Below are 26,496 nucleotides of genomic sequence, written 5' to 3'. Positions count from 1 at the left end.
CTAAGCTGGTGGGAATTTGTTACTGCAGCCATAGGAAATGAATACAGTAGTTCTGCTGTCTGCATTCATCTTTCGATCCTACACACAGAAGTTATTCTGTCTCCTACCCCACACCTGTAGAACTCTGGTAGCCACTGTTAGTTTCTTGTGAATCATTCTGACAGTGGTTCTCAATATGCGCAGTTTTGCCCTCTAGAGGACATTTGGCAATATTTAGAGACATTTTTGGTTGTCACAATTGGTGATTGGTGGTTTGGTATTGACATCTAGAGGTAGAAGTCAGGGATGCTGCTAAATGTCCTATAATGAACAGGACAGCCACCCACAACAAAGAATTATCCAGCCCCAAATGTTAATAGCATCACTCTTGGGGAACCCTACTCTAGACACATATCACCAGCTTGTATAACACATAAGGCTGGGGGATAAGTGCCTTCAAAGACTTCCTGTATCTTCCCTTCTCTCATGGCTCTCTCTGCTTTTTGTTTGTTTGTTTGTTTGTTTGTTTTGCTTTATTTGTACCATGCCTTTTCAAAAGAGTAGGTAATATTGCCCCCAAGGGGGGGACAATTGGTTCTTGAGGAGAAAAAAAAAGCAGATATTATAATGGTTCGTGACCCTTCAAAACTCACTCCCACCTGACAAAAAAACGTATTCCTTAGTACAAGCATACCTTGGAGATATTTTGGTTTCGGTTCCAGGCCACTGCAATAAAGTGAGTCATAATCTTTTTGTTGGTGCTCCACCTGGCGCCTTCAATGTGTAAAAAACTCAACATCTGTGAAACGCAATAAATCGAAGCACAATAAAACGAGGTATGCCTGCACTTCATTCCATGCATTACAGAGAACTTAATTGATATTTCATTTTTCCCCTAGGTAGGTGACAATGAAAAAAAATTGAGAAACATTGCTTTACACTAAAGTGTGTCATTAATGGCTTCCAAAGACGGGCTTTTCTTCTGATCTTGTTAGGTTTCAGGGGAACTTACCCATAAGCTGTTAGAGTAGTTGTGTCATGTAGCAAAGAACATTAATTAAAAAATGTGTTTGCAAGCTAGCAAATTCATTTTTAAATTTGCATGCTTATGAATATTTTAAATGTACATAAATATGATGTACAAAATTACTGTTCAACTGCAAACATTTTCTTTAAGATGTTTTGCTCTATTTTTACCTCTTTCTTCATTTCTCCCAGAACAGATCATTAATTTGAAGATGGAGAATCTAGTATGCCACAGTCATGAATATATAACGTATCTATAACAGATACGTACTAGAAATGCTAAAATAGATTTTTAGTTTCACATCACATTATTTTGTTTTCCGTTAAGCAATGCTTCAAAATGGTTTATATGGTGTATAATAGCAGCCTAATAAATATTTCTATGAGAATGCAATTTTTGGCCTTTTAAAATTTATATATTATATTTAAATATTAACAGTGCTTAAGAGAGGTTTTTAAATTATCTCAGAGAATGACAAAGTAATGATGTGAACTTTACATTAGTCGAAAATGAGGAGAGTTTATATGTGTGGGTTTACCATTTGCCCTTTCCTTCCATCATTTACGTGTAGAAACTTTTTTTCCACAATGAAAAACTTAACATCTTCTCACCTTTCCTCACCCTCAAACAAAGCACTCCAACAAACCAAAACCAAACACCAAACGTAATTGTATCCTTGTGTTTTGTCACGGGTATAAAGTAAGAAGGAAGCATGCATCTTAGACAGCTGTGGGCCATGCTGTCATAATGACATGTCTCTTGTGATATTGGTTCTTTGACTGATTAAACGGTTGTTCAGTTGTTTGAATGATGTCATTCTGTTACAGTTCCTCTGGCTATTTTGCTTTCATACAGCAAATGTGTTAAAAATTTAAGTCCCAGTTTGAACTTTTATTTATGCTGAGATCAGCCCTGTGGATTGCCTCATTATACCATGGCTGCAGGGGTGGCACTTCTGGGCAGGCAGCCAGCACTTTCTGGTCAGCAGGAACTATTTCAGTTCCATTTATAAAGCAAAAGAAAGGGATCTGGTTGACCTATAAGGACCAACTCTGCAAGAATTAATGCTAACCACAGTGATGATTAGTCACAGCTTGCCCATCTTCCTGAGAAAATAAAACATTCTTCAGAGATGTTTTTTCCTCTCCTTTAAATGAAAGCATCCATTCTTGCTCTCTTGTGAAAAAAAATAAAATTCCAGAGACTGTCATTAGACTTATTATCTAATAGAAATCTATAAAAGATGGCTTAAGGGATCCATGTGATACATGGTTTCTAAATCTTGAAAGAAAAGCAAGGTAAAAAAGGGGGGACTGCCGGCCCCACTCCAGTCTAATTCACCCAGTGTTTTCCTTTATATGCTGAAGGTGATCTTAAAGATGTCTCAGTTCTCCAGGTAGTTCTCACATGTCATGCAAACAAAGATGAACTGTGTGAAGTCAGCATTCCAAGACTGACAGTCAACCTTTGTACCGCTTACCAAGCCTCCTCCATCCCCCAGTCCATAAACTCAAACTAGTGAGCTTTGCCTTTTCTTTCCTCATTTCATTTGTGTTTTTGTTGTCTTTATTTGTTCTCTATTTCTTCTAGAACAAGATACTGCAAATTTAGTGTCATAATACAACACAAACATATTATCTTACAGTTCTGGAGGTCAGAAGTCCAAAATGGGTCTGACTGGGTTAACATCCTGGTATTGCCAGTGCTGCGTTCCTTTCTGGAGGATCTAGGTCTTGTTTTGTATTTCCCGGTTGTAGAGGTTACCCACATTCCTTGTCTTGTGGCCCCCTTTCATCTTCAAAGCCAGCAATGGCTGGTAGAGCCTTTCTCAGCCTGCATCATGCTGACACTGACTTTTTCTCTCCCTCTCCCACATTTAAGGGACTCTTGTGATTACACTGTGCCCACATGGATAATCCAAGATAATCTGTTTATTTGAAGGTCAAGTGATTCACAACCTTAATTCCATCTGCAACCTTAATTCCCCCTTGTCATGTAACATAAGGTTGTCTCAGGCTCTGGGGAATCACTATCACAGAATGTGGACCTCTTGGGGGGCATTATCCTGATTACCACAGTGTCTTTGACTGTCAGGCAGTAATGAAACAACTTGGGTTTCAACCATATCGATCTCCTCCTTGCTCAGTAAACTTGTTCCTTTTTTTACATTTAGGCAACTTTGCACAGACTCTATCTTCCAGGATCTCCTGTATCTTCCTCTCATCTCTATTCTCCTACTTGGCCACCTTTTCAACTGCCTGCCCCCCCACCATCAAAATTTTTATTTATCATCAATCACTTCTTTAGAGATGGCATTTCTGATTCTTCTACGCCGTTTGTTACATTCCTCTTATCCTACCCAGAGCACCCAAGTTCCATGTTGTTTCTGTCTCTTTTTACACATCATTCATTTATTCACCCATTCCACAAATATTTATTGAGGAATAACTATGTGTCAGGGGAACGGTGTATACTAGGAAACAAGATGGATAGGATCCCTGCCCCCATATTCCCCATATTTTACTAGAGGAGACAATAAATAATTAAGTGAATAAAATAACTTCAGATAGTGCAAGGATTGTGGAGCAAGAATGGATCAACATTAAATAGGAATCAGGAAGTCTCTAGAAGGAAACAGAGATAAAACATGGAGGATAAAAAGGAGGCCATGTGATGATCTGAGGGAAAAGCATTCCAGGCTGAAGGAACAGCAAATGTAAAGGCCTTGAGCTGGGAATGAGCTTGGGAGGTTGGAGGAAAGGATAGAAGACCAGTGAAGCTGTAGTGGAAGGACAGGGAGAAGGGAAGGGGATGAGGTTGGAGACAGAGTCAGGGGCCAGGTCATGTAGAACCTCTAAGCCATGGAAAAGACTTTGTATTTTATGCTATATGAAATGAAGAGCTATTGGAGGGTTTTAAAGCAGGGAGTTAACATAATTTGATTTAGATTTTAAAAAGATCACTCAGAATGGATTATTGGGTGGCAAGTTTGGAGGCAGAGAAACCAATTAGAAGGCTGGATGTCAGGATGGAGAAAACCACGAGGTGGACCAGGGAAGTGGTTAGAGGTGATGGGACATTGTAATTATCTCTTATCGGCAAAATAAAAAAATACCTACTGTATTTGTATTAAATGTATGCAATTTAGCCATTAACAAGAATGTTATGAGGACTGTGTAATAGTCTTTCTCCCTCTCTAGAAGCCTTGCAGTTCCTTGAGGATCGAGACTGGCATCTTTTCATCCCAAGGACTTAACTATGGTACCTGGTATAAATGAAGTATCTAAAAATGCTGAATGACATACATAAACTTGTCATCTGTAGTTATTTGGCTTTCATGAAGTAGGACATTTTAATCTGGCATTTACCTCTTTGCTCCATCAGCAGCTTGGATACTTGGTACAAAGTTGAAAAAAAAAACAATGGAGTAGCCCAGTCATAAACTTTGTACCAATCCTGAAATTTCTGAGGGGTATTTATCACTTTTGGGTTTTTTTTATGAATTAGATAAAAACGAAGCAGAAACCGACAGGCTTTTTTTTTTTTTTTTTAAATCAAATTTATAATAATATTACAGTAAAAACAAAACTGACAATGGTTAAAAACTCGACATGGTAAAATTTGTTGCTGACTCAAAAATAATAGAATAAATCTCAGCAAAATGAAAATCTGCAAAATTTGATAAGGCAGATGGACTTGGAAGAAATAAGTCCTTGAAAAAAACCTTAATGGTTGAAGCTCCGATTGGCCAAAAAATTTTTTTTAATTAAAAAATAAAATTATTCAATGATTCAACTCTTTTTAAATAAGATTTTGAGGAAGAAGTTTGATTTTTTATGAAAACAATTCCAGGAAATGAAAATGAAAATAGGAACTACTTGAAATAGTTTAACTTCACCATATATAAAGTTGATCATTTATTGATTTGGTCAGCAATAAATTATGCAAGTCAAATAGGCCTGATAGACTTCTCTAGTTAATACTTTTTTGCTGAAAATTTATCGATGTTAAGATAATTATGATAAGAATGTTTGTATTCACAAACTTGTCAAAGAGTCACTAACCTATGGGTTTGAAATGGCTGCTATTAAAAAAATCCACTGGGTGAAAATATGAAGGCCAAATTGTCAGAATCAAAATGGTAAGCCTCAAAAAAGTTTTTAACATAAAAATGAATTTTAATTCGTATTTTCAAGTATATTTATTATACTATTAAAATAAAAATTTTAAAGTGCTTCTGAAGATGCACAAAGTAAAAACAAAAAAATCATCTATAATATTACCATCAAAACAATACCATTGTAAACCTTTAGTGTATTCCTTTTTTTAATGCATAGAATTTTAAAACATAGTTGTAATAATTTTTCATACTGATTTTTTCACTTAACATTAGATTATTAATATTTTTACATTATTACTTCATCTTTATAAATATGCTTTTTAAAGGCTGAGGGTAATTTACTCATGTTTGCTTTTGGTTGGCAGTTAAGGAGTTGCCAATTTTGTAGTAATATGTAAACAGTACTATATATTGTTTCCCATAAATATTTTTCTGTATTTATGATTATTTTGTTAGGCTAGATTCCAAGAAATGGAATTATAGGATCAAAGGACTCATTTTCTTTTAATTTAGAATAGAGAAAGAGATGGATTTTCATCAGTAATATCCTGACCAGAAATGAGACCAATGGAAAAGCAACTCAAACATCTAATAACAGTTGTAATTCAGCTATCTTGGAAGATTGTGGTCTTTAAAGGGAATCGGACAGTTTTTGTTCTAAAACTAATTTTTATTTTCATCAAACTAATAAATTCACGTAGTTTAAGAAATCAAATAGTGCTACAAGGCTAATGATGCATAACAGTGGTATCCAGCCCTATCGTTCCCCATCCTTCAGTCCCCAGGTTTAATTCTTTCACTATTTCCTTCTTGTTTCTAAATGATATCGTTAAAATGCGATTTCTTTTATTCATAAACTTTAGGCATTATCTATTAACTTTCTATTATGGAAGATAAGAATTTAAATAACACTTCCCTGTCACACATAAGCCTTCTTCTCATACCTCTCACATGTGTGGTTATATTGGCACATCCACATGCCTGTACACACACACACACACACACACACACACACACACAAACACAGACACACATCGCTCACATTTCTCTTACCTCTCTCCTCCTAACATATGTTACATCACCTTAATAACTTTCTAAGAAAAGATGTCTACAAGGGGAGTTTTTTAAAAACTTAACCTGTCTGAAAATACCTTTTTCCTACTCTTGCACTTGACTGATGGTTTGGCTGAGTTTTGACACTTAGGGTAAAGTATTTTTATCTTAGAATTTTGAAGACATTCCTCAGGTGTTCAGTGCTGCTGTTGAGAAGTCTGATGATATTCTGATTTCTATTGTTTTGTATGTGATCTGATCTTTCTTTCTGGGTGTTTTTATAATCTTCTCTTTATCCCTGATGTTTTGATATTTCACCAAGACATGGTTTGAAGATAATTTTTTCATTAGTTGTGCAAGAAATCTGTGAATATTCTATCTGGCAACCCTTTCATTTAATTCCATGAAAATTCTCTTGAATTATTATTTTTGGATCATTTTATTTCTGGAAGTCCTACTACATCTCCTGGATTAATCTTTAAGTTAAAAAGAAATTGCTTCTAATGTCTTTTTGTTCTGCCCAAATGGTGATTTCCTTGACTTCTAACTGTTCTAATACATTTTTTATTTATTGTCTCTAATTTTCAAGAACTCTTACTTGTTCTGTGTTCCTTTTTCATAGCATTCTGTTTTCGTGGATGCTCCATCTTCTCTCCCAAATAATAAAATTTTCTTGCTCTTTGTATTGTTTCTTCGTTCAAATTTTCTTTCCATCATGATAGAATCTTCCCTTAAAAGTCTAGTGTTCCATTGCTGTTTATATTAGACTGAAGCATAAAAAGCTGGTTAGACATTGTGTGTGTGTGTGTGTGTGTGTGTGTGTGTACACGCGCGTGCTCATGTGAGCATGTGTTGGGCACCTCTTTATATAAAGCTTCACTATAAAGTGCTGGGTAGAAACTGCTGCTTCATTTATGCTAACTTTCAACCAATCCCACTGTTTTCGGTCTCACTAGTCACCTTGGACTCAAAGAAAATCTTTTCCCCGGATATTGATCCTTGCCTAGGTGGTGTTTCTTTATTTATCTACCTGTTTGTTAGGTCCCTGTGACTTCCGGGGAGTCTGGACTTTCAATGTGCTTGATCTGCTGATTGCCCTTTATATCAGTCGTCTATTGCTGACTAACAAATTACCCTAAAACGAAATGGCTTAAAACAACACTTATTATCTTACAGTTAGTTCTGTGGGTCAGAAATCTGCATGCAGCTTTGCTGAGTTCACTGTTTCAGGGTCTTTCAAATGCTGCAATCAAAGTGTTGGGTGTGGCTGAAGTTATGTCTAGGCTCGACTAGGGAAAGATCCACTTTCAAGTGCTTGTTCGTAGGATCCAGTAGGGCAGGCAGCTCACAGCATTGCAACTTGCAGAGTGAGCAGGTGAGAAGAACCAGAAAGAGAGAGTATGAGCAAGATATACCTGTCTTTTATAACGTAATCTCAAAGTGACATCCCATCACTCTTGCCATATTCTATTTTTAGAAGCAGTTCACAGGTCCAGTTCACATTCAAGGAAAGGAGATTTCACAAGGGAGTGAATACCAGGAGACGAGGGTCATTGGGAGACATCTTAGAAGGCTGCCTACCACATCCCTCCAGAGACACTCCTACTGCAAAGCCTCTGTCTCCTTGGTATAGTGAAGCTGGGCTTCTCAGACTCCACTGTGCACACAAATCACCTGGAGCCATGGTGAGCATACAGATTGGAATTTAGTATAGGGTGAGGCTTGAGATTCTGTAGTTCTCACTGGCTCCTGGTTGATGCCCATGGATGGTTGATGCTGCTGGTCCAGGATGACTCTTTGAATAGTGAGATAGTAGAAGACCAATGTGCACCTTGGTTTGATCTGAAGAAATAACGTTTGGTCTCCTAAGAGGGGAGACCCATACATAAAAGATCATTGCTAGTCCGAAAACTTAACTATGTTAGTCACAAGTTCTAAAGTTTTTGGACCTCCCAATGCATTGCCCGAAAAGTATGGAATCCAGACATACCAAAAATCAGTATGCAGTCTGTTGGGTATAATACAAGTGCTAAGGAATTTCTTCTCCGAATTTCTTTTATAGAACTGCATCACCATGAGGAGGAGGAATGAATTTTTATGTGAATTTGGAAACGAAAATTTCAGGAATTGTTTGCTGAAAAGGGGGAGACACCCAAGTCTCTAAGGCCCCTCTGAGTGGTGGTGATAATTTGAGATAGAGAACTTAGGAGAATGGTCACTTAAAGGAGGTCACACTAGGACAGATTCCACTGCTAGTAGGGATTCTCAACTAGATGAGTTTTCAAAAGAAAATGTAGGAAGATTAGATAGAAAATTAGTGAGAGTCAGCAATATGAAGTGTTCCTTTGGTGAGATAGAATGTCCTCTTGTTAGAACTAGCTTTTTTGTATTTGGTGTTTTTGTCTTCTTCCTGCCTTCCCGACCCCACCCCTGGAAGTAGTAGTACGGAGAGATTTATTTTTTTTCAAACTGTGGTAGAGAATATTGAAGATAATCAGGCATTTCTTACAGCATTTTATTTATTGTACTGACGCACACTCATTTTTCTTTATTTCCGTTCTTTTTTTTTTTTTCAAATTTCTGTTTAGTATGTGATTAGATCAATGGAGCACTTTAAAAAATTCAACTAGGGTTTTCAAATTACATTAGTTATTTTCCTACTCTGTATCTTGGCCAGATGATTTCTGTTGTAGATTGTCTTGGGTTTTTAAGTCATGTTGTGTAGATTCCACTCATGCCATGTAGACTCAACCCTTTTTCTTACTAGATTCTTCTCTGACAGAGCAGTCACTTCCCAATGCCATAAAGTGTTATTGATGTTGGACAATAAAAGACTCAGAATAGATAAGAGACTGAGGCTATATTTGCAATGTCATTCTATTGACCTTCAGTTGCACAGAGAATAAACTAAACAATGGAATGGAACCATCATGTAGTTTTTCTAATTTCTGTATTCCACTTGTTATCTGACTCCCTCCTTTCTCTGAAGCATCCTTTATCCTTATACCAACACTTAGAAAGTGCTGCCAAAAACTTAAAAGTGTCAAAAACTTAAAGCTTTGACACTGTAAGGTGGTCCTCAAGTCAAGGCAGACTGTATATGTGTTGTTCTTTAAAATTGTTCCCTGTTTGAACAATGGTAACTGCAACAATATGTTCCATCTCATATGCTATTCAAAATATGACCTTGATGCTCCTCTAACGAAGAAATGAGGTCTATGTGCCCACCCTCCAAGCTGGGTGTGCTTCTAACTCCTTTACAACCAATAATGGAGCAAAATTGATATTACATGACTCAGATCTGAGGCTTGGTCAGAAAAAGTGACGTAACTCCTGCCTTGTACTAGAGCCCTGACCTGCCCTGACCTGAGCTCACCATGCTGTGAGGGAGCCCTACGTAGCCCATATGTAGAGACCATGTGGAGAAACCTTAAAACTACCTGAAGAGAGAGAAAGTCCAGACTAGCCTCTGGTTGCTCCAGCCCCCTGCTGTTCTGGCTCCACCTACCGTCTGATTGCCATTGATGAGAAGAAACTGAGCCAGAAATGCCCAGCCAGCAGCTCTGTAAATTCCTGACCCATAGAAACCATCAGAGATAGTACAATGATTGCTGTTATTTTGAACTCTAAGTTACGGGGAGATTTGTTATACCGTAGTAGTAACTGGAATATTCCCTATAATAGGTGAGAATGAGTTAAAGCAGTTCTATCAGTGAAGTTTTCTTAGTTAAGAGAGAAACTGACTCTGGGCAACTGAAGCAAAATTGATAAGATAAATGTCCAAATTAAGAAATTAGAAAAATCAGATTAAAAGAAAATGAAAGGAGGGAGATCAAGATAAAGAGCAGAAATCAGTGAAATTGAAAACAAATATAGTGACTCATAAAGCCAAAAACGGAGCCTTTGAGAAAGCTAATAGGTACATCTCTAGTAGGACTGATTAAGAAAAAGAAGAAAAAACACCAATAAACAAAATTAAGAATGAGGAACGCTAGAACCCCCAGAGATTAAAGAGATAATAATATAAACAACTTTATTTCAATAAATTTGTAAACTTATACAACATGAGTAATTTTCTAGAATAATAATTTATCATGCTAACTCAGGAAGAGTAAGAAAGGCTCTAAATCTGTAATGACCAATGTGGTTACTGCTAGTCACATGTGACTTTTGACGCTTGAAAAATGGCTAGTGCAACTCAGGGACTAAATTTTAAATTTAATTTTAAATAATTTAAATTTAAAAATCAGAACAGTATAAAATATTTTTCTGTTAAACACAACTTGACTCTTTTGGTAGGACTATACTTATATTTCACTTTAGCCACTGCATCTTCTAAGATGTTATTGCATTGTACTGCGCTGTATTTCTAGTATTGCACATAAACATATCACTGATTTGTTGGTATCAATGGTTTCATTCAGTTTGAATGACTGATTTCTATACACAGCTATCATGGTGTTTATTTGAATATTTTATGAAGACATACAATGAGAAGATGACTTACCTAATGATACCTATGTAAGTCATAATTGGTAATTAAGTTGAAATGCTTCTTGTTTACTTATAATGTAATTATTTTTCTAGTTAAAAAATAAGTATAGACAATTTTTGGAATTTACAATAAAGGCAAACTTTGATGCAGAATTGGGGGATGATATAGAAGCTAGTACTACAGCCAGAACAGTAAAGAAAAAAAGAGCCTGGAAGAAGGTACATCATAAATATCATGATGAATAACAATTGCAATTTGCTGTGGCAGAGGGAACTGACAAAGCTGTTTGTTGACATGTGATGATGTCACTTCTCTGTGACATATATGCTGTGTATTCTTGTGTTTTAAATATTTCTGTTTTCATTTCTAATAGGTGAGTATCAGTAAATATAGCCCATAAAAAAGCACTCTGGTAAAGTTTAAGTGGAATGTTATTGTGGTATTTGGAACTAGCAATATTCATTAGAACATTTTAAAATGAGGAATGATCTTACATGTTTTTAATTAGCCTTAACTTTAAGGAAACTCCATCTTTTTTTCCTTTCTCATTTTTCACAATACCTCTCCTTCAGCCAGGTCCTTATATACTGCAGTGCCTCACTTGGCCTATTTTACTTGATCTTGGGATTAGAAGACTCTAATATTTAGGCTCTTTCTTCCTTTATTCACATTGAGATTGACCTATCCTGTGTTCGGTTTCCCAGGGCCCTGGTGTTAGTGGAAGATAAGGGTTAATGAGGTAGCTTTCCCAGGAAATAATTTGCTTTTTTTAACACATGACTTTTGAAGACACAGTCACTTCATTCAATAGAATTATTATTTTGGTCAGCGGAATGAGGAAGGTGGAATAGGTAGAAATCCTCTGAGTCTGAGAATTTTTACAGACTGAGCCATAAATTCCACAGGGTTAACAAATAAGGCTCCTTGGAATGACAGCAGCAAAAGGCAATTTCCACTGCTGCTACAGCACTCAGGGACCGTCCAACAGATGCCTCTCAGCATCCTCCTCTGGCACTGATGAGACCAACACACTTCCAGGGACCAGTGGTGCGGCTGGGGATTGACCTGCATTAGCGCTTCATAGTCTATGATAGTTACCCACAAAGCCTTACGGGAAGGAAGTGGCCTTTAAAATACATCAGGCTGGGCTGGCCCGGTGGCTCAGGTGGTTAGCGCTCCATGCTCCTAACTCCGAAAGTTGTCGGTTCGATTCCCACATGGGCCAGTGGGCTCTCAACCACAAGGTTGCCAGTTCAATTCCTCAAGTCCCGCAAGGGATGGTGGGCAGTGCCCCCTGCAACTAGTAACACAAGACTGAACTAAGTAACACAACTAAGACTGAAAGGACAACAACTTGAAGCTGAATGGCACCCTCCACAACTAAGATTGAAAGGACAACAACTTGACTTGGAAAAAAGTCCTGGAAGTACACACTGTTCCCCAATAAAGTCCTGTTCCCTTTCCCCAATAAAATCTAAAAAAAAGAAAGTACATCAGGTTTATGACACAGGTTATTTTATTCCGACATAAGCATTATCATGGAAGAGAGGGTCTTATTTTCTTTGCAATGGTTTATTTCCGCTTCCACTCTTCTCCTTTTCAGATTTAAATGGTAGTCTCCTCTCTCTGTGCGTGTCTTTTTAAAACACACTTTACTTTTTTAGAGCAGTTTTAGGTTCACAGCAAAATTGAACAGAAAGTAGAGTTCCCACATATCTTAGATCCCCATAAACACACATAGCCTCCCCCACCACCATGGTAGATTTGTTACTATTGATGAACCTATATTGATACATCATAATCACAGTCCATAGTTTCTATTAGGGTTCACTCTTGGTGTTGTACATTTGACATGTATTCACAGTAGTAGTATACTGAACATTTTCACTGCCGTAAAAAGCCTCTGTGCTTTGCCTTTACATCCCTCCCTCCCCCTAGCCCCTGGCAAATGATATTTATACTGTCTCCACAATTTTACCTTTTCCAGAATGTCATATAGTTAAACCATAGAATATAGCCTTTTCAGAGTGGTATTCTCTTTTATGATTTTTCTGCCTTATAGACTGTTCATATTGGCCTTATTTCACCCATGCAGAAGCAGATGGTGGTGGTTGATACATAAAATTAAAAAGCAAGCAACAGAGTGTAGCTTGGGGAATTCTTTCATCAGTATCACAAAGGGTGATAAAACCCTGAAAGAGGAAAGAAAAGAGGACCACTGTGGTTAGAGAACTGTGTTTAGAGGGTGGCAAGAGAGCCTTGGAAAGAGAAGCGGGGCCTGTGGTTGGTGTAGGGCTTTGCAGGTCAGGGTAAAGCATTAGATATTTTTCAAAGCGCAATAAGAAGGTATTTGAAGATTTGAGCAGAGTGATCAGATCTCATTTGCATTAAAAAAAAAAAGAACAGGACCGCCTGGTGGCTCAGGTGGTTAGAGCTCCGTGCTCCTAACTCCGAAGGCTGCTGGTTCGATTCCCACATGGGCCAGTGGGCTCGCAACCACAAGGTTGCCGGTTCAACTCCTCGAGTCCCACAAGGGATGGTGGGCTGCGCCCCCTGCAACTAGCAACGGCACCTGGACCTGGAGCTGAGCTACGTCCTCCACAACTAAGACTGAAAGGACAACTTGAAGTTGAACAGCACCCTCCACAACTAAGACTGAAAGGACAACAACTTGACTTGGGGAAAAAGGCCTAGAAGTATACACTGTTCCCCAATAAAGTCCTGTTCCCCTTCCCCAATAAAATCTTTAAAAAAAAAGAACACTGACTTCTGGGAGAAGCAACTGTAGGTGGATACAAGGAGCAGTCCTTCTGTTAGGGAACTATTATAGTAGCCCAGACCACCTTTTGGTCTAGAGTACCTAATAGCAATGCTGATGGTGAGAAGCATATAGGCTAAAGGCATATTATAAAGGTAGAATAGCTCAGCTTTGTTAATGGATTGAATGGGGGTATACAAGACAGAGAGGAGGAAGGGAGGGTGGGAGAGAACACACCTAATTCTAATTTGCTGTTTTCTGGAACTGGCAGATTTACCAACAGTAAGGATCGAAATGGGGAAGGTGTGTGTGTGAGTGAGACGGAATGGGGGAGTGTTGCACATATAAACTAGTCTTACATATTACATTTCTCCCAACATTTTATACTGAACATATTCAAACAGCAAATTGGAAATAATTTTACAGTGAATGCCCTTATACAACACCTACAACTAACATTTTACTATACTTCTATCCATTTGTCCATGACTCCATCCATCAGCCTAACTTACTTTAGTAATGCATTTTAATTGCAGACATTAGTGCACTTTCTTCTGCATAACTCAGCACATGTCATTTGCTTCGTTTTTTCTTTTGATGTAAAATTTACATACAAGGTGAAACGCACCAACCTTAAGTGTGCATTCACTGAGTTTTGACACATGCATACATCTGTCTACATCTTAAATCTGAGATGCCTAAATGACATCAAAGGGGCATCATCAAAAGGGTTGCTAGATGTAGGAATCTGAAATGTAAATTTGGCAATCTTCAGAAAACAGGTCTACTTAAACTATAGGATTGGACGAAATCACCCAGGGGGAGCAGAGGGAAGAAACATGGGCTGTGTCCTCCAAGCGTCCATCGTTTATAGAGTTCTGCCGAGTGGGAGAGCGGGACCGTGGGAAGGTGAGGGGTTGTGCTAACCGAAGCCAAGTTGGCCTAGCCTGGGGTCCTGAAGAGCCGGTACGTTCCGCGCCGTGGGGCGGTTCTCGGTAACCATCAAAGGTGACTTGAGGTGTCACTAGGTGCGGGGGAGCAGGCCTGGCGAGGGGGGCGTGGAGGGTGCTCCCGGTCGGAGGCGGGAAGGTCAGCTGGGGAGACGGGAAGGGGAAAAGGGAAGAGGTGTGTCGAGGAGGTTTCGAAATAGGGGAAAGGGGATGAAGGGACGAAGCGAGCAGCGGAGGAAAGGAAGGGGCGCGGGGAGGGGAGGGGCGGGGCAGGGAGACGCGGGAGCGGGGAGGGGGCGGAGTCGCCGCTGCGGCCGGCGGAGGGGCGGGCGGAGGAAGGGGGGTGTGTGCGCGGGTCACATGGTCGCGGCTGCCCTCCCCGTCAGCCGCCTTCTCCGCCGCGGTGCGCTGGCTGCAGGAAGCCGCCGCGCCACCGCTTTTGTTGTCAGGGACTCCGCGAGGAGCGCCGCTCGCCGGCTGCCGCTGCCTCTTACTGCAGCCCGCTCTCCGGCCGCGGGTCCCGGGCGCTCCGCCCGCCCTGCCCATGAGGGGGCCCCGCGACCACCGCTGCCTCCAGTCCGGGGCGGCGCAGCGCTGAGGCGGAGGCGGCGCTGCCCTCTCTGCGGGAAGCGGGCGGCCTCGGCCCCCCCTCCCCCCGAGGGCACCATGGAGGTGAATGCAGGTAAGAGTCGGACTGCGGTGGGTCCGGGACGGCGGAGAGGGCGCTCGGAGCCCGCTGGGGCACTTCGGGGGGCGGCGGTCGGGGGTTGTCCCTAGGGCGGACGGGGTGGGCTGCTGCGCTCTTCCTGTCCACCACGGGCTCGGCTCCCGCCGCTCCCCGGGTCGCCCTACCGGATCCCTGCAACGCCGCAGCGCGGCCCGGCGGTGCCGGCCCGGCCCCCCCCTCACATGGCCGGGCCGCGCGAGCCACGTGCGCGCTGTGTTTACGTTCGGCGGCGCACGGGCGCCGGTTGGCTGGGCGGGCGCGTGACGCGGCATTACATAATGGGCACTGAGGCGGCGGCGGCGGGCGGGGACACGTGAGGCCGCTCGGCTCCGTGACCCACATTCCCCGGGGCCGCAGGGACACGTGGGGGCGGGTACGCGCGCGCGCGCGCCGGCGGGAAGCGCCGCAGCCTCTCGGGAGGCCCCGCCCCTTTGGAACTCTCCGAGCTGTGACGTGGGCGCGATTCCCTCCTCCCCCGCGGGGTTGCACACTGCGGAGGAGGCGGCGCGTGCGCGGGCGGTGAACCCAGCCGCTCGGCGGCCTTGGGGCGGCCGCGGATGCCGCAGTGCACCCGCAGAGGATCGCGCGGCCGGGAGGTTACCCGATGGTCGGAGCCGGGGCAATGCGGACAGACTGGCCGCAGACCCTGCGGATACCGGGGAAGAAGTGCGGGGCCAAGGCGCGCCCCGGGCGGGAGGGGGTGCTTGGGGCAGGCGTGGGGCTTCCGCGACGCGAGATCCTTGGAGGAGTCTGAAGTGCTAAAATCCCGAGCAACACCAAGCAGATGGAATTACACTCGCCTTTGTTATGATGCTGCTTACTGTTTCAAAAAGTAAAAATGGTTTCCACTAGGACGTGATCTATCCTACATACCTTCAGTCATAAAAACCGGCCTGAAAATCCCCTTGGGCTGGGAGCCGTACAGTAAACGGGTTACACCCATAGCTAATCATTCAGCTCACGTGTGGTCCAGATGACTCAGGTTGCCTGAGTGACTCTGAGACCTTATTATGTAAGACTGGCCATTGTTCATTTCAGTTAAGTTTTTTTAAACCCATGGGTTGCTGACCTTGCCTGAACCTGATCAACGGAATTTGGCTTTATAAATCTTTTTCTTGTTAGATTTCCTGTTACAATGCCACAGAACAATACTTTGCTCCCTTCTCCCATTTTGTCTGCCCACAAACAACTGATGTCCTTTATACCTGAAGCCAATGACGTTACAGAAGAAATCAGTTTTTATTTTTTAAATTATATGCTGTAAACACCATGCCTTGATAACAAATGTGGATTTTCCACCAACAGTAAAAATAAAGTCATTTTCTAACTGTTTCAACTGCCTATGGGCCTACTTACTTAGCCTTTGAGAATATTTTTAAAAATTGGGTAACTCATGGAATTAAACGTTTACTTCTTTGGAGATTATCAGATTTAACCTCTTCTAATCTAGGCTTTAGCATGAACAGATTCTTTCAGCTTTGCAACCTCATATATAGACAGACACAGGTGATTAGAAAGTTTTTCTCTGGTTTGAACCTTTCTGGAACAATATCACTGATCTTAATCTTGTCTTTTGGAGCTACAAATTGTAAAACGTTTGGAGGACGGTTACCCCTTCTCCCTACCTCTGTTCTTCCATTTCCAGTTCTCATCCCTTGGTCTTTACACTTTTAAAAAAAAATCATCATCCTTGTTGTCCTTGGGGCTGTTGCACTCAGAAGTGAACAGGCTCCTGCAGAAATGGTTGGACGCTTACCAAGTTCTAAGTTTTGGATTCTGCTGCAAATGAATTCTCTGGCAGGCTTAGCTTTTGTGGTATATTGCTTTGCTGACTCACAGTAACCTTGCAATCAGTTAGGACCTATTCATATGAACTGTTCTGAAGTTAGGTTTCAATTGTGAGGACAATTGACCTGAAGTGTAGGACTTTTCAGTTATTTTTCTTAAATTTTCTCTTGTTCCTTTAGGTTCCAAATTCAAGCTGTCACAGGCTGTGAGTCAGTATATTAACAATTTATTTCTGCCATGTATGTGTCAGAGGGAGCTTTGACAAACATGCCCTTTAACTTCAAATTGTTGTAAATATTGACTCGGGTGGGGCCACATTCAGTGTTGCATGGCATACCTTTGACCCTTCCCTTTGGTTTGATATCATTGTATTAGTCAGTACACATTCAACTAGTGACCGTTTTATCTTAACTGCCCTATAATTCAAGACATATTGTCTTTGCCCTCTCTATGACTAATACACATGTGAAATACAAGTGGTAGAAATTGGTGCATGCATTTTTGTCACAGATAGCTTTTGATTGAGTATACGAGGTCCTTTAACCCATTGCATAAACTTATTAACCATGGTTGTAATTCATGTTTTAAAAATTAGGACAATATTCCCACATAGTTCATTCATATCTTTACAAATCTGCATTCTATGTTTCTCCAAACTTGGAAAGAAAAGAGAGGGAGGGAGGTAAGGGTAAAAAAATCTTTATTTGGGGAGAGAAACAGCATGATAATGGGTCAGAGTGAAGTAAGAAGTCAGTGGAATTAAGGGATTCAGAAGGTAGTGTGGAAATAACCTATAGAGAAACGAATGAGTCCATATGACACTTCAAAATTGAGGGAAAGAAGAAAGGATGGGGGGGATTAGTTTTGTTTGAACTCTTCTGATTGAACTTTCCCAGTAAAATGATGGCAAGATAATATTAATAATCACCGGTATCTGTTGAGCATTTACTGTGTGTGAGGCCCTTTGCATGTGTTACTACTTTGATACCTCACATTAATTCTGTGAAGGAAGGTGCCGTCATCACCATTTGAAGATGAGGGGCTCAGTAAATTGAAGTTAAGTAACTTACGCAGGCAGGTGGTAGAGCCAGATTTTGAACCCGCAGAGTCCATTTGGAGAGCACACGCTAACTACTGTGCTCTAATAAGTTTAAGCCTACATAATGCGTGAAGGTATATGCACAAGTTGGTAGTCCTGTCTTCTTGGGGGTGAAGGAAATACAATGTGGACCGACTCAGTTTACAGTGGTATAGTATTGGGTCATAGCTGGTGGAAAAGGGCGGGTGTCAGCAGAGCCTCCCGATTTCATCATTCCACTTTTTAAAATCTTGTTGCTGGTCAGTCTGTTTTTTCCCCAGACACAAGATTACACTTGTCCCCCACCCCCAACTAGGAGACAAACACTGTTTTACAAAATAAGACCTTTTTGTTTTTTGTCACCTCGTTGTTTTCCGAAATAACCTCTTACATGGTACATCATTTAATAATTTACATATTCTTCAAGACCCCACTTACTGTCACCTTAGCTTTGTTTGCCTCTCTTGATCTCTGCCCTATATAGTGGGCTCTTGTGTGATCCTTAGCAGTTCACAACAATATGTATGAAAATTGCTCACATTGCACTGAAATGAATGGTTAACACAGCTGTTTCCCCAGTTGGCCTATAAAGCTTTTCAGGTAAGGGACCAGGCTGTTCTCTGGAGCCCTGACACTCAGGACACAGTTGGAAGTTTAGTGTTTCAATCAGTATTTCTACATTACCATCCTGTGAGTAGAAATTATTAATAACATTTAGAAATGAGAAAACTAAAGGTTTTTGATGGTAAAATGTTTTGCTCTTAAGTCACAGGCAAAAGAATACAAGTCATGACTTGAATTCAAGTGTGTTTTCTAGGATGGTGGACCGTGGGAGTGGGAGCATTTTGATGATAGGCAACCCTAGAATTGGGGTAAGAAAGCTCCAATATACACAGGGACAGTAAGTACTTCCCAGTAGGACACAATTGGATATTGACTTTTGGCTTGTCTGAAGTTGACCACTGGGTAAGCCCTAGCCTGGGAATCTGGCGGATCTCCAGGGTCCTTTTCAACTAAAAATAGAGAAGACTCGGCCTCCGCTAATTTTAGCTTGAGGTATCTAACAAGTACATTCTGCCTGTTTCTGGAGGTGTTGGGACTTGCTGGTTCCGGGGATTTTTACCTTTTTTGCTTTATCATCAAAAATTGTGCGTGTAAGAAGCACTCTGATAAGCCCTTTTTATGAATGCCATTTTGTTTTAGTCTTGTAATAACTCTGGCAGATATTCCCATTTTATAGAAGATGACTCAGGTGTAGAGATATTGAAAGTGACTTGCTTGCCCAGGTCTTCTCAGTAAGACATAATAGTCTGTCCTCAGGAATTAGACAGCCTTAACTTTCAACCGTGGCCCTGCCACTCAGTAGCTGTGTTACTTAACCTCTCTGAGCTCTGAGTTCCTCAGCTATAAAATGGGATACTGGCAATTCACAGGATTCTTGTGAGGAGGAAATGTGATGTGAAATTGTGTTATATTCTTGACATTCATTAAGTACTTGGTGTTTTGTAGTTTTCACTTTCTTTATTGGGTTGAGGAACTACTAGGTGTACTCTGTACTTTCTAGGAAATTAAAGTTTAACCCATTTGGGTTGCTAATCATCAGGTCGGTAGACTGGTGTTTAGTAGCAAGAGTAGATGGCTGACAACCAAGTCAGTGTAGAAGGTCTTGCTAGGAGAATGTAGCTGCTAGTAAATGGGTCATCTTTGACTCCATGGAGCCTGGCACAAATTTTTGTTATAAATGATGCCTGAAAGATAGGAATAGGATGTTAACCGGATTGATGATAGCCCAGTAATTTTTCTTAGGTTTGATTTTGGAGCTTCTGTAAAGGAAGGTGGGTGTGTATGGGGTAATAACAATACCTTCCATTGCCTAGTCAGTGCTTTAAACTAGTTCTTAAGCCATCGGGATAGCGCTGAAGTTTTTTTCTAAGTTGAGGTAGTCTGAAGACCTTGTAAACATAAATGGCTGACTCCGATCCTGGCCCTAGGAAAGTCTTCTAAAAACCATCACTTTCTCATCTTTTTATCCTCTTGAGCTCTTAGGAACTGAATTTGCTACCTAACCTTGTACTTTAGAAAAGACAAATAGCTGTGAGACCTTCCTTTGGGAGTTTATTCAGGACTAAGGATAATATTTTCCTTTGTGTCCTATTCTGAGTGGAGACGTGTGAAAAAAGTAGCAGTTTGCTAATACCTGGAATTTCTATTCTTTTTTTTTTTAATTTTATTTTATTAAATTTATTGGGGTGACAATTGTTAGTAAAATTACATAGATTTCAGGTGTACAATTCTGTATTACATCATCTATAAATCCCATTGTGTGTTCATCACCCAGAGTCAGTTTGGAATTTCTAATATGAAAGTTTTATAAAAACAGATGGCACCATGGTTTTTATCTGGTAACATAACATTTGATAGACTTCCAGGTTAAAATTGTTTCTCATTGAATTCACGGCATATTAAGGGTAGTCAGGCAGTTATATCAATGAAAACATCAACCTTTAAAACTATGGGCCAATTTGTGCTTGCATTCACTGATTGTAGCCCTTCTTTAACTTCATTGTGTAAAGAATTACCTGGGAAACTTGTTAAAAATCCCTATTCCTAGGGTACCTTTTCTCTTCTGGGCAGAACCTTGGAAATGTGTATTTTGGAAAAGTACCAGGTGGTTCTGATATGTTTTTTACATAATCTCTCTGGATGATGAGAATAAACTCAAAGTTAGGACGTTTTCTCTCCTTGTGTTTGGAGTTTTAGAAGCTTTTAGATTTTAAAATTAGTGGTAGATGAAATTTCTGTTATTACCACTAGCCTTAGTTGTGTTTCCTTCCACTGAGCACAGATGAAGGGGGTGACTGTGGCCGTGCTGCCTAAACTTCACTGTGCATGAGAATCACCAAGAGTCTGATGGACGCTCTGAGTCTGTAGACCTGGAGTGCGGCCTGAGAACTTCATTTCTAACAGATGTCCAGGTGATGCTGAAGCCTCTGGTCCAGGGACCACACTTTGAGAATGACTGGTTTGTAGGTAGGGTCCACATTGCAGGTCAAATATTAATCATAGAGCTCAAGCTTCAATCTGGGCAGGTGATAAGCCCATGCTAAGCATTTGGGAAGTGGGTGCGACTATAGAAATAGAAAGAGCAGATGCACACCCCCAACCTCAAGACTGACGCTAGGCGTGTGCTTAATGGATGGAAAAGTGAATGGAGTTGTCCACATTACTTAAAACTCAAGTGCATTCATGCATATTATATAAATTTGTGTCTGAGGAACACTGTTGTGCTTTTCTTGGCCTCGTAGGCACCTGTTTTAACTTCTGGATTGTAATCAAACTCCTTGAGAGTTGTGGTTGTGCTTTACTTCTTGGGCTTCCCAGCCTGAATATATACCGTGTATAATTGGTACTTAAATACATTTCTGGTACCTAATTTCAACATGACAGACTGAGAGTGACTAAGACTGAAATTCCTCAGCTTGTGTTTTTCTTCTCTGTAAATGGAAATGTTCTGTTTTTTGAAATTGTTTTGGCCTCAGCATTTTGCTGAGTATGTGTATGTCTGTGTGTGTATTTGTGTTTTAAAAGACTTATAAAGTATGGCTCTTATCTAAAAAAAGATAGGGGAGTCATTTCCCTTTAGCAGAGAAAGTTTTATTTCAGAGTGAATACTTAATTTGCAGTTACTACTTTGGGAATGTTCGAAATTCTCCACCTACTACTCAGTCCAGTCATCTAGGTTCTTGTCAGAAATGCCCTGTTTTACTCGCGACTTCCTGGTAATGTTTTGTAGTGTTTGGGATCTGTCCTTGTTATTAGATGTGGGCTTCACAAAGGCAGATAAGTGGGTCTTACAAATACTTACGGCAGATTTATTTCCTGTAAAGCATGTAAGAGAGACGCGCTGTGCACCTAGGTACTTAGGATCTCGTTGAGAAATAGGTGGAAACAGGTAAACAGTAGGTTTAAATAAGAGCTCAGGACAGTGGTGGAAGAGAGATAATGGACCTTTGTGTCTGATACACACTGAAAAAGCTAATAAATGTTTGTTCATGATGGAGGGAAGAGGAAAAGAAACCACACTAAACCTTGGCAAAGAAGATGAAAATAACTTGTTTGGCTTGGGATTTGGAAAAATAATATATTTGGCCGTGAGGTTACTCTTGCAACATTTTATCTCTTTGAGGGGAGACGTTTGTAATTATACCCTAAGAATAATTTTAAGTGCTGTTTCTTAACCTGAGAGGTTTACAGTCTCTCAGAGGTCAAGGCCAGTTTTCAGAGGGGCTGTGGTTATATTGATGAGGTTGTGAATAGTTTTTTGCGAGTAGCTCTGTGAAGGGGCATTAACTTCAGCCTTGATGTTGTTCTCTGATAGCCTGTATTCTTCCTTCCAGCCTCTTTAACATTTACTGTAAATTGTGAGTCAGAAGAACAAGTAGTGAGTCTGAATTCCTTAAGAGCTGCTTAGAGTTAAGTGTGTCTGCAAGTCCAGCAGCAGAAGTGGGAGAGAGCGGGACTGGGGTTTAGTGGATAGTCACAGACGTCTTCGGGGAGCATCAAAACAGAAAGGATTCTGGGAGCAACAGCTGTGGAAGGTTCCCCATTTTGAGGTAAATTACTTTATCCGGAGTTCCAAATGTAAGCATCAGTTCTTGATTAACCTGTGTTTTAGCCAAGTGATGGGGGAGGCAGATGATGAACTCATTGTTTTGAAGATTGTGTCACACAAAGGTATAATGAAGGAGGCAAAGAGAGGCCTAGAACGAGATTTCTTCATGGCCAACACAGTCTGTTTACTCTAAGCTATATAGTCACACAGGAAGGGTTTTCATTTCTTTTAGGAGAAGATTGGAAACGGAAAAGATTTAGGTTTGGATCTGCATGTGCTCAGAATAACGAAGCCAGTGAGAACCTTCTCGCTTTTTAAATCAGTAGAAATTATATGGGCTTTGAACTTCTGGAAGCAGGAGGAATAGCAGGAAATAAGTTATTTTTCCTTTTGGGATAAGCAGATACTTAATTAGTAACCAAATTCTAAAGTTAGTGACTTTACTGTTCAGATTTGCAAAAAAATAGAAAATATGTATTATCAAGCTTGCAAGCCGCATTCTGGGACTGGAGCCAGCCACGTGCTCTTGGGAAAACACTCAGGTAAGGGCAGGCGGCCGAGTGGAGTAGGGCTGCAGCGGGGCCGGCCAATTCTGGGAGGGCCAGCACCCTCCTCACACACCCCTGCGCCACTGAGTCTTGGAGCCAGGACAGCTGTTCGCAAGTATTGCCTGGGTCCCAGAGGGTCGCCCCAGGGTTTGGGAGGCTGGTAGGGCGTCGCCCTTCGCTCCCTTTCACAGCCCTCTTCGTCTATGGGAGTTACTAACCAGATGACTGCACTTACGTTATGGTTATCATATGTGCACTTGACGGGTAAAACAGCTGCCCCAGGGAATTTTGGGGTGTGTGTGAGGGCTTTTCTTTAGGAGGGAGTGTTGCCTAGGCTGGTTGGATATGAACTCAAGAAGTTCAACATGCTGTGAAATAACTGGAAATGGGTAAGGGCTACAAATCTGAGGTGTCAGTTCCACAAGCCGAGGCCCCTTTGCCCAGAACGAAGTGCCTGGGACCAGCAGTGGGGAACTGGAGGTTCCTCTGGCCTCAGAGAGCAGGGGGCATCGGATGAGTTTCTGGTGTACTTGTTCTGTAGCCTGGTGTGTGCAGGACCACGTATGAGGAGGGCTCCCACATGCTGACTCCCCACTTGTTGTCTCTGCACCTCCTGTGTCAACCGTCAGCCTAGCCCCACGCACTTCATGTTGGCAAATAGCAGGACCATCTGGGAGCCTAAGCCCCCACCCCTCTAAGGCTCGGACGCTGCCACACAGCGATCGTGTGCAGCTACCGGAGCATGGTCATGGCCGCCCTGCACCGCTCTGCCTGGATGCGCTGGTACCCACGACCCAAGTCCACCCGCAGCCAGCGGGTCTGGAATCAGTGCCAAGTCACCCACATCCACTGGAAGCGCTGGGTATTGATCCGAGCCCTGCCCACCATACCACCCGGCTGGTACTACACCACAGCCTGGAGGGCAATGGTACTTGAGGCTTTGAGATGCTTTCTCAGCAGGCCACCCCGTTAGTACTTTATGTGGCTGGATTTTTCTGGCAATCAGGAGTTTCGTGAAGCGGTGTCTTTGGAATGCCTACAACTCCTGACAGATCTGGAGCCTGGTGACTATAAAAATCGCTCCTCCTGAGCACAGAGGGAGCTTATATGGTGTCCACCCACCCAGGAGCTCCCGGACCTCTGTGCCAAGGAGACCGTGCTGAGGGCCCTCAGCGGATGCAAGAAAGGCAGAAGGAAGTTTGATGTATGGCTTGAGACCCCCAACACCAAGAGAAGGAGGCAGAGCCGGGAGTGCGGGCCATCTGCCTCAAGCCCATATGGAGAACTGGAGTGATCCTTTCGCTTGTGCCCAGGCCTGGGCCTCTGAGGAGATGACACTGTCCCCGGGACTGACCACCAGCCTCTCTGAGCCTTCCCTGCTCAGGCCACAGTCGCAGCCTTAGCTGGAGAGTTGGGAGGGGAGCAGCACTCCTCCCGGCCTGATGACCCCTTTCTGTCCTAAGAGTCAAGGCCTTGCCACCACCACCTCCTGAGACTCAAACCCACAGTTCTTTTACCCTAGTGAGTCCTGCTCTATCCTATATGATTCAATGACACCACCAGGTCACCTTCTACCCCAGCTAGCAGGTCTGCCGAGCACCAGACCTCCCTCTCCTTAGCCTGTGGAGCCCACATGCAGAAACACTGCTGAGATCAAAGCTCTGCTGTCCTCCTGCCCACCCACTCTGGCCTTTTCCCCAGGACACGCTCACAGGAAGGAGTCTTTCTCCTGTATGCCTAGTTTTCATAAGTAAAAGTTTGTACTAATTTTAAATAATAGGTAGCATTATTTGAAAAAAAAGAAAGTACACATTATCTTGTATCTAATTATCTGATTTCCCCCTCTTTTCTAGGAGGTGTGATTGCCTATATCAGTTCTTCCAGCTCAGCCTCGAGCCCTGCCTCTTGTCACAGTGAGGGTTCTGAGAATAGTTTCCAGTCCTCCTTCTCTTCTGTTCCATCTTCTCCAAATAGCTCTAATTCAGATAACAATGGTAATCCCAAGAATGGTGAGCTCTCCAATATTGAAGGCATCCTGAAGAGTGATCGAGTAGATTGTTCTATGAAAACAAGCAAATCCAGTGCACCTGGGATGACAAAGAGTCATAGTGGAGTGACAAGTAAGTTAGTTTTCTAAACGTTGGTGCCATTAATTGTAGGTGAGGCTCACTTTATCAGCTTTTCATTTGGGAGACCATTATATTTTTCGGAGTATAATTTTCACTCCTTTCTGGGTAATCATAGTTCAAGTAGTTGGGTAAGAAATCAGTGATGATTTGAAAGTTACAGCCTCTAGGGGCTGTCATAACTGATTCTTGCCGCAGAGCAAGATACGTGGTTATGTACTGTGCCTTACCGTGTTTCCTCTAGGGTACCCCCTTTGCCACATTTTCATCGTTATCTTTTTTCTGGACTGGTACTGAATCTGTTTCTAGAACAGAGTACTTACAGTGGGAAGGGATTTGCTTTCATGAAGCTGGAGCTAGGGAGGGACATTTGGGATTCGGAAGTAAAGCAGGATTGGGATAACCAGATGAGTAGTGGCATTTGGATCCCTGAGTGAGTGTGGAGGTAAGATGGACAGGTGTAGGGAAGGATCAGGAAGGAACAGGACCTAGCTGCTGCCTGTAGGTTAAGTGAACAGCCTGTGGAGATACAGTTAGCACTTTTTATTGATCAACTTCTCTGCCTCACTTCTTAATTCTTGTATAGAAGAATTGTTTGCTTAGTTCTGGTTGCATATCTGGTTTTAGATTTACAGAATTTCAGGGTATGTTTAAAATCACCCGGAAAGGACAAAAACCAACTCTCTGAGATATTTTTGGCAGGCCCATAAACTGTGTTTAAAGGAAAACTATGATGGCTTTTGTTAATTTGGTGTAAAGATTTTTCTTTTATATGATGAAAGTAGATTTGTATCTTTTTAAAGTACTTAACAAGTTGAACAAAAATATGCAATTGGAAAGAAAGTAAACAGTTGACAGTTTTCTTCCATCTTTTCCCTTTTGTGTCTCTTTGTACCTTAGAATTTAGTGGCATGGTTCTGCTGTGTAAAGTCTGTGGGGATGTGGCGTCAGGATTCCACTATGGAGTTCATGCTTGTGAAGGCTGTAAGGTAATGCATGCTTTTGTTTCTTTAAAGTACTCATTCTGGGATTAAAGAAATTGATTAGGTTTGCTAGTTTCCATAGTGGATAATCTGGGAGGAGGAGAGACGTCAGCTGCTCCCCTTAAAGTCTTAAGCATTTTATGTAGTGTATAAACAACTTGTTTTGAAAAAGATATTTTTAATTCAATGTATTTCTTTTTTCTTAACATTTTGATCAAAATAAATTTTCTATCTCAAACTTAATTATGGTAT

At 41.6% G+C, this 26,496-nt stretch overlaps 1 protein-coding gene across 12 annotated transcripts in view; it reads left to right on the top strand.

Annotated features, from left to right (window-relative positions):
• The first annotated feature begins 14,742 nt into the window (after positions 1-14,742).
• The window catches only part of NR1D2 (nuclear receptor subfamily 1 group D member 2), a 122,276-nt gene continuing 110,522 nt past the window's right edge, over positions 14,743-26,496 (top strand). For 11 of the 12 annotated variants that reach the window (XR_012489651.2, XR_012489650.2, XR_012489649.2 and 8 more), the window contains exons 1-3: positions 14,743-15,064; positions 24,989-25,255; positions 26,162-26,250. Coding sequence is in view for 2 of the 12 variants with exons in the window: in XM_074312749.2 (XP_074168850.1) it covers positions 14,743-15,064; positions 24,989-25,255; positions 26,162-26,250 (678 nt within the window). In the remaining 10 variants the exon portion in view is untranslated. The remainder of the gene's footprint in view (positions 15,065-24,988; positions 25,256-26,161; positions 26,251-26,496) is intronic. The other variant, XM_019745232.3, reaches the window with a different exon arrangement.

The sequence above is a fragment of the Rhinolophus sinicus genome, chromosome 5 (assembly GCF_057876585.1).
Source record: "Rhinolophus sinicus isolate RSI-liver-muscle chromosome 5, RSI-T2T, whole genome shotgun sequence".
Lineage (NCBI taxonomy): Eukaryota > Metazoa > Chordata > Mammalia > Chiroptera > Rhinolophidae > Rhinolophus > Rhinolophus sinicus.
This window is presented reverse-complemented; position numbering and strand designations above follow the sequence as displayed.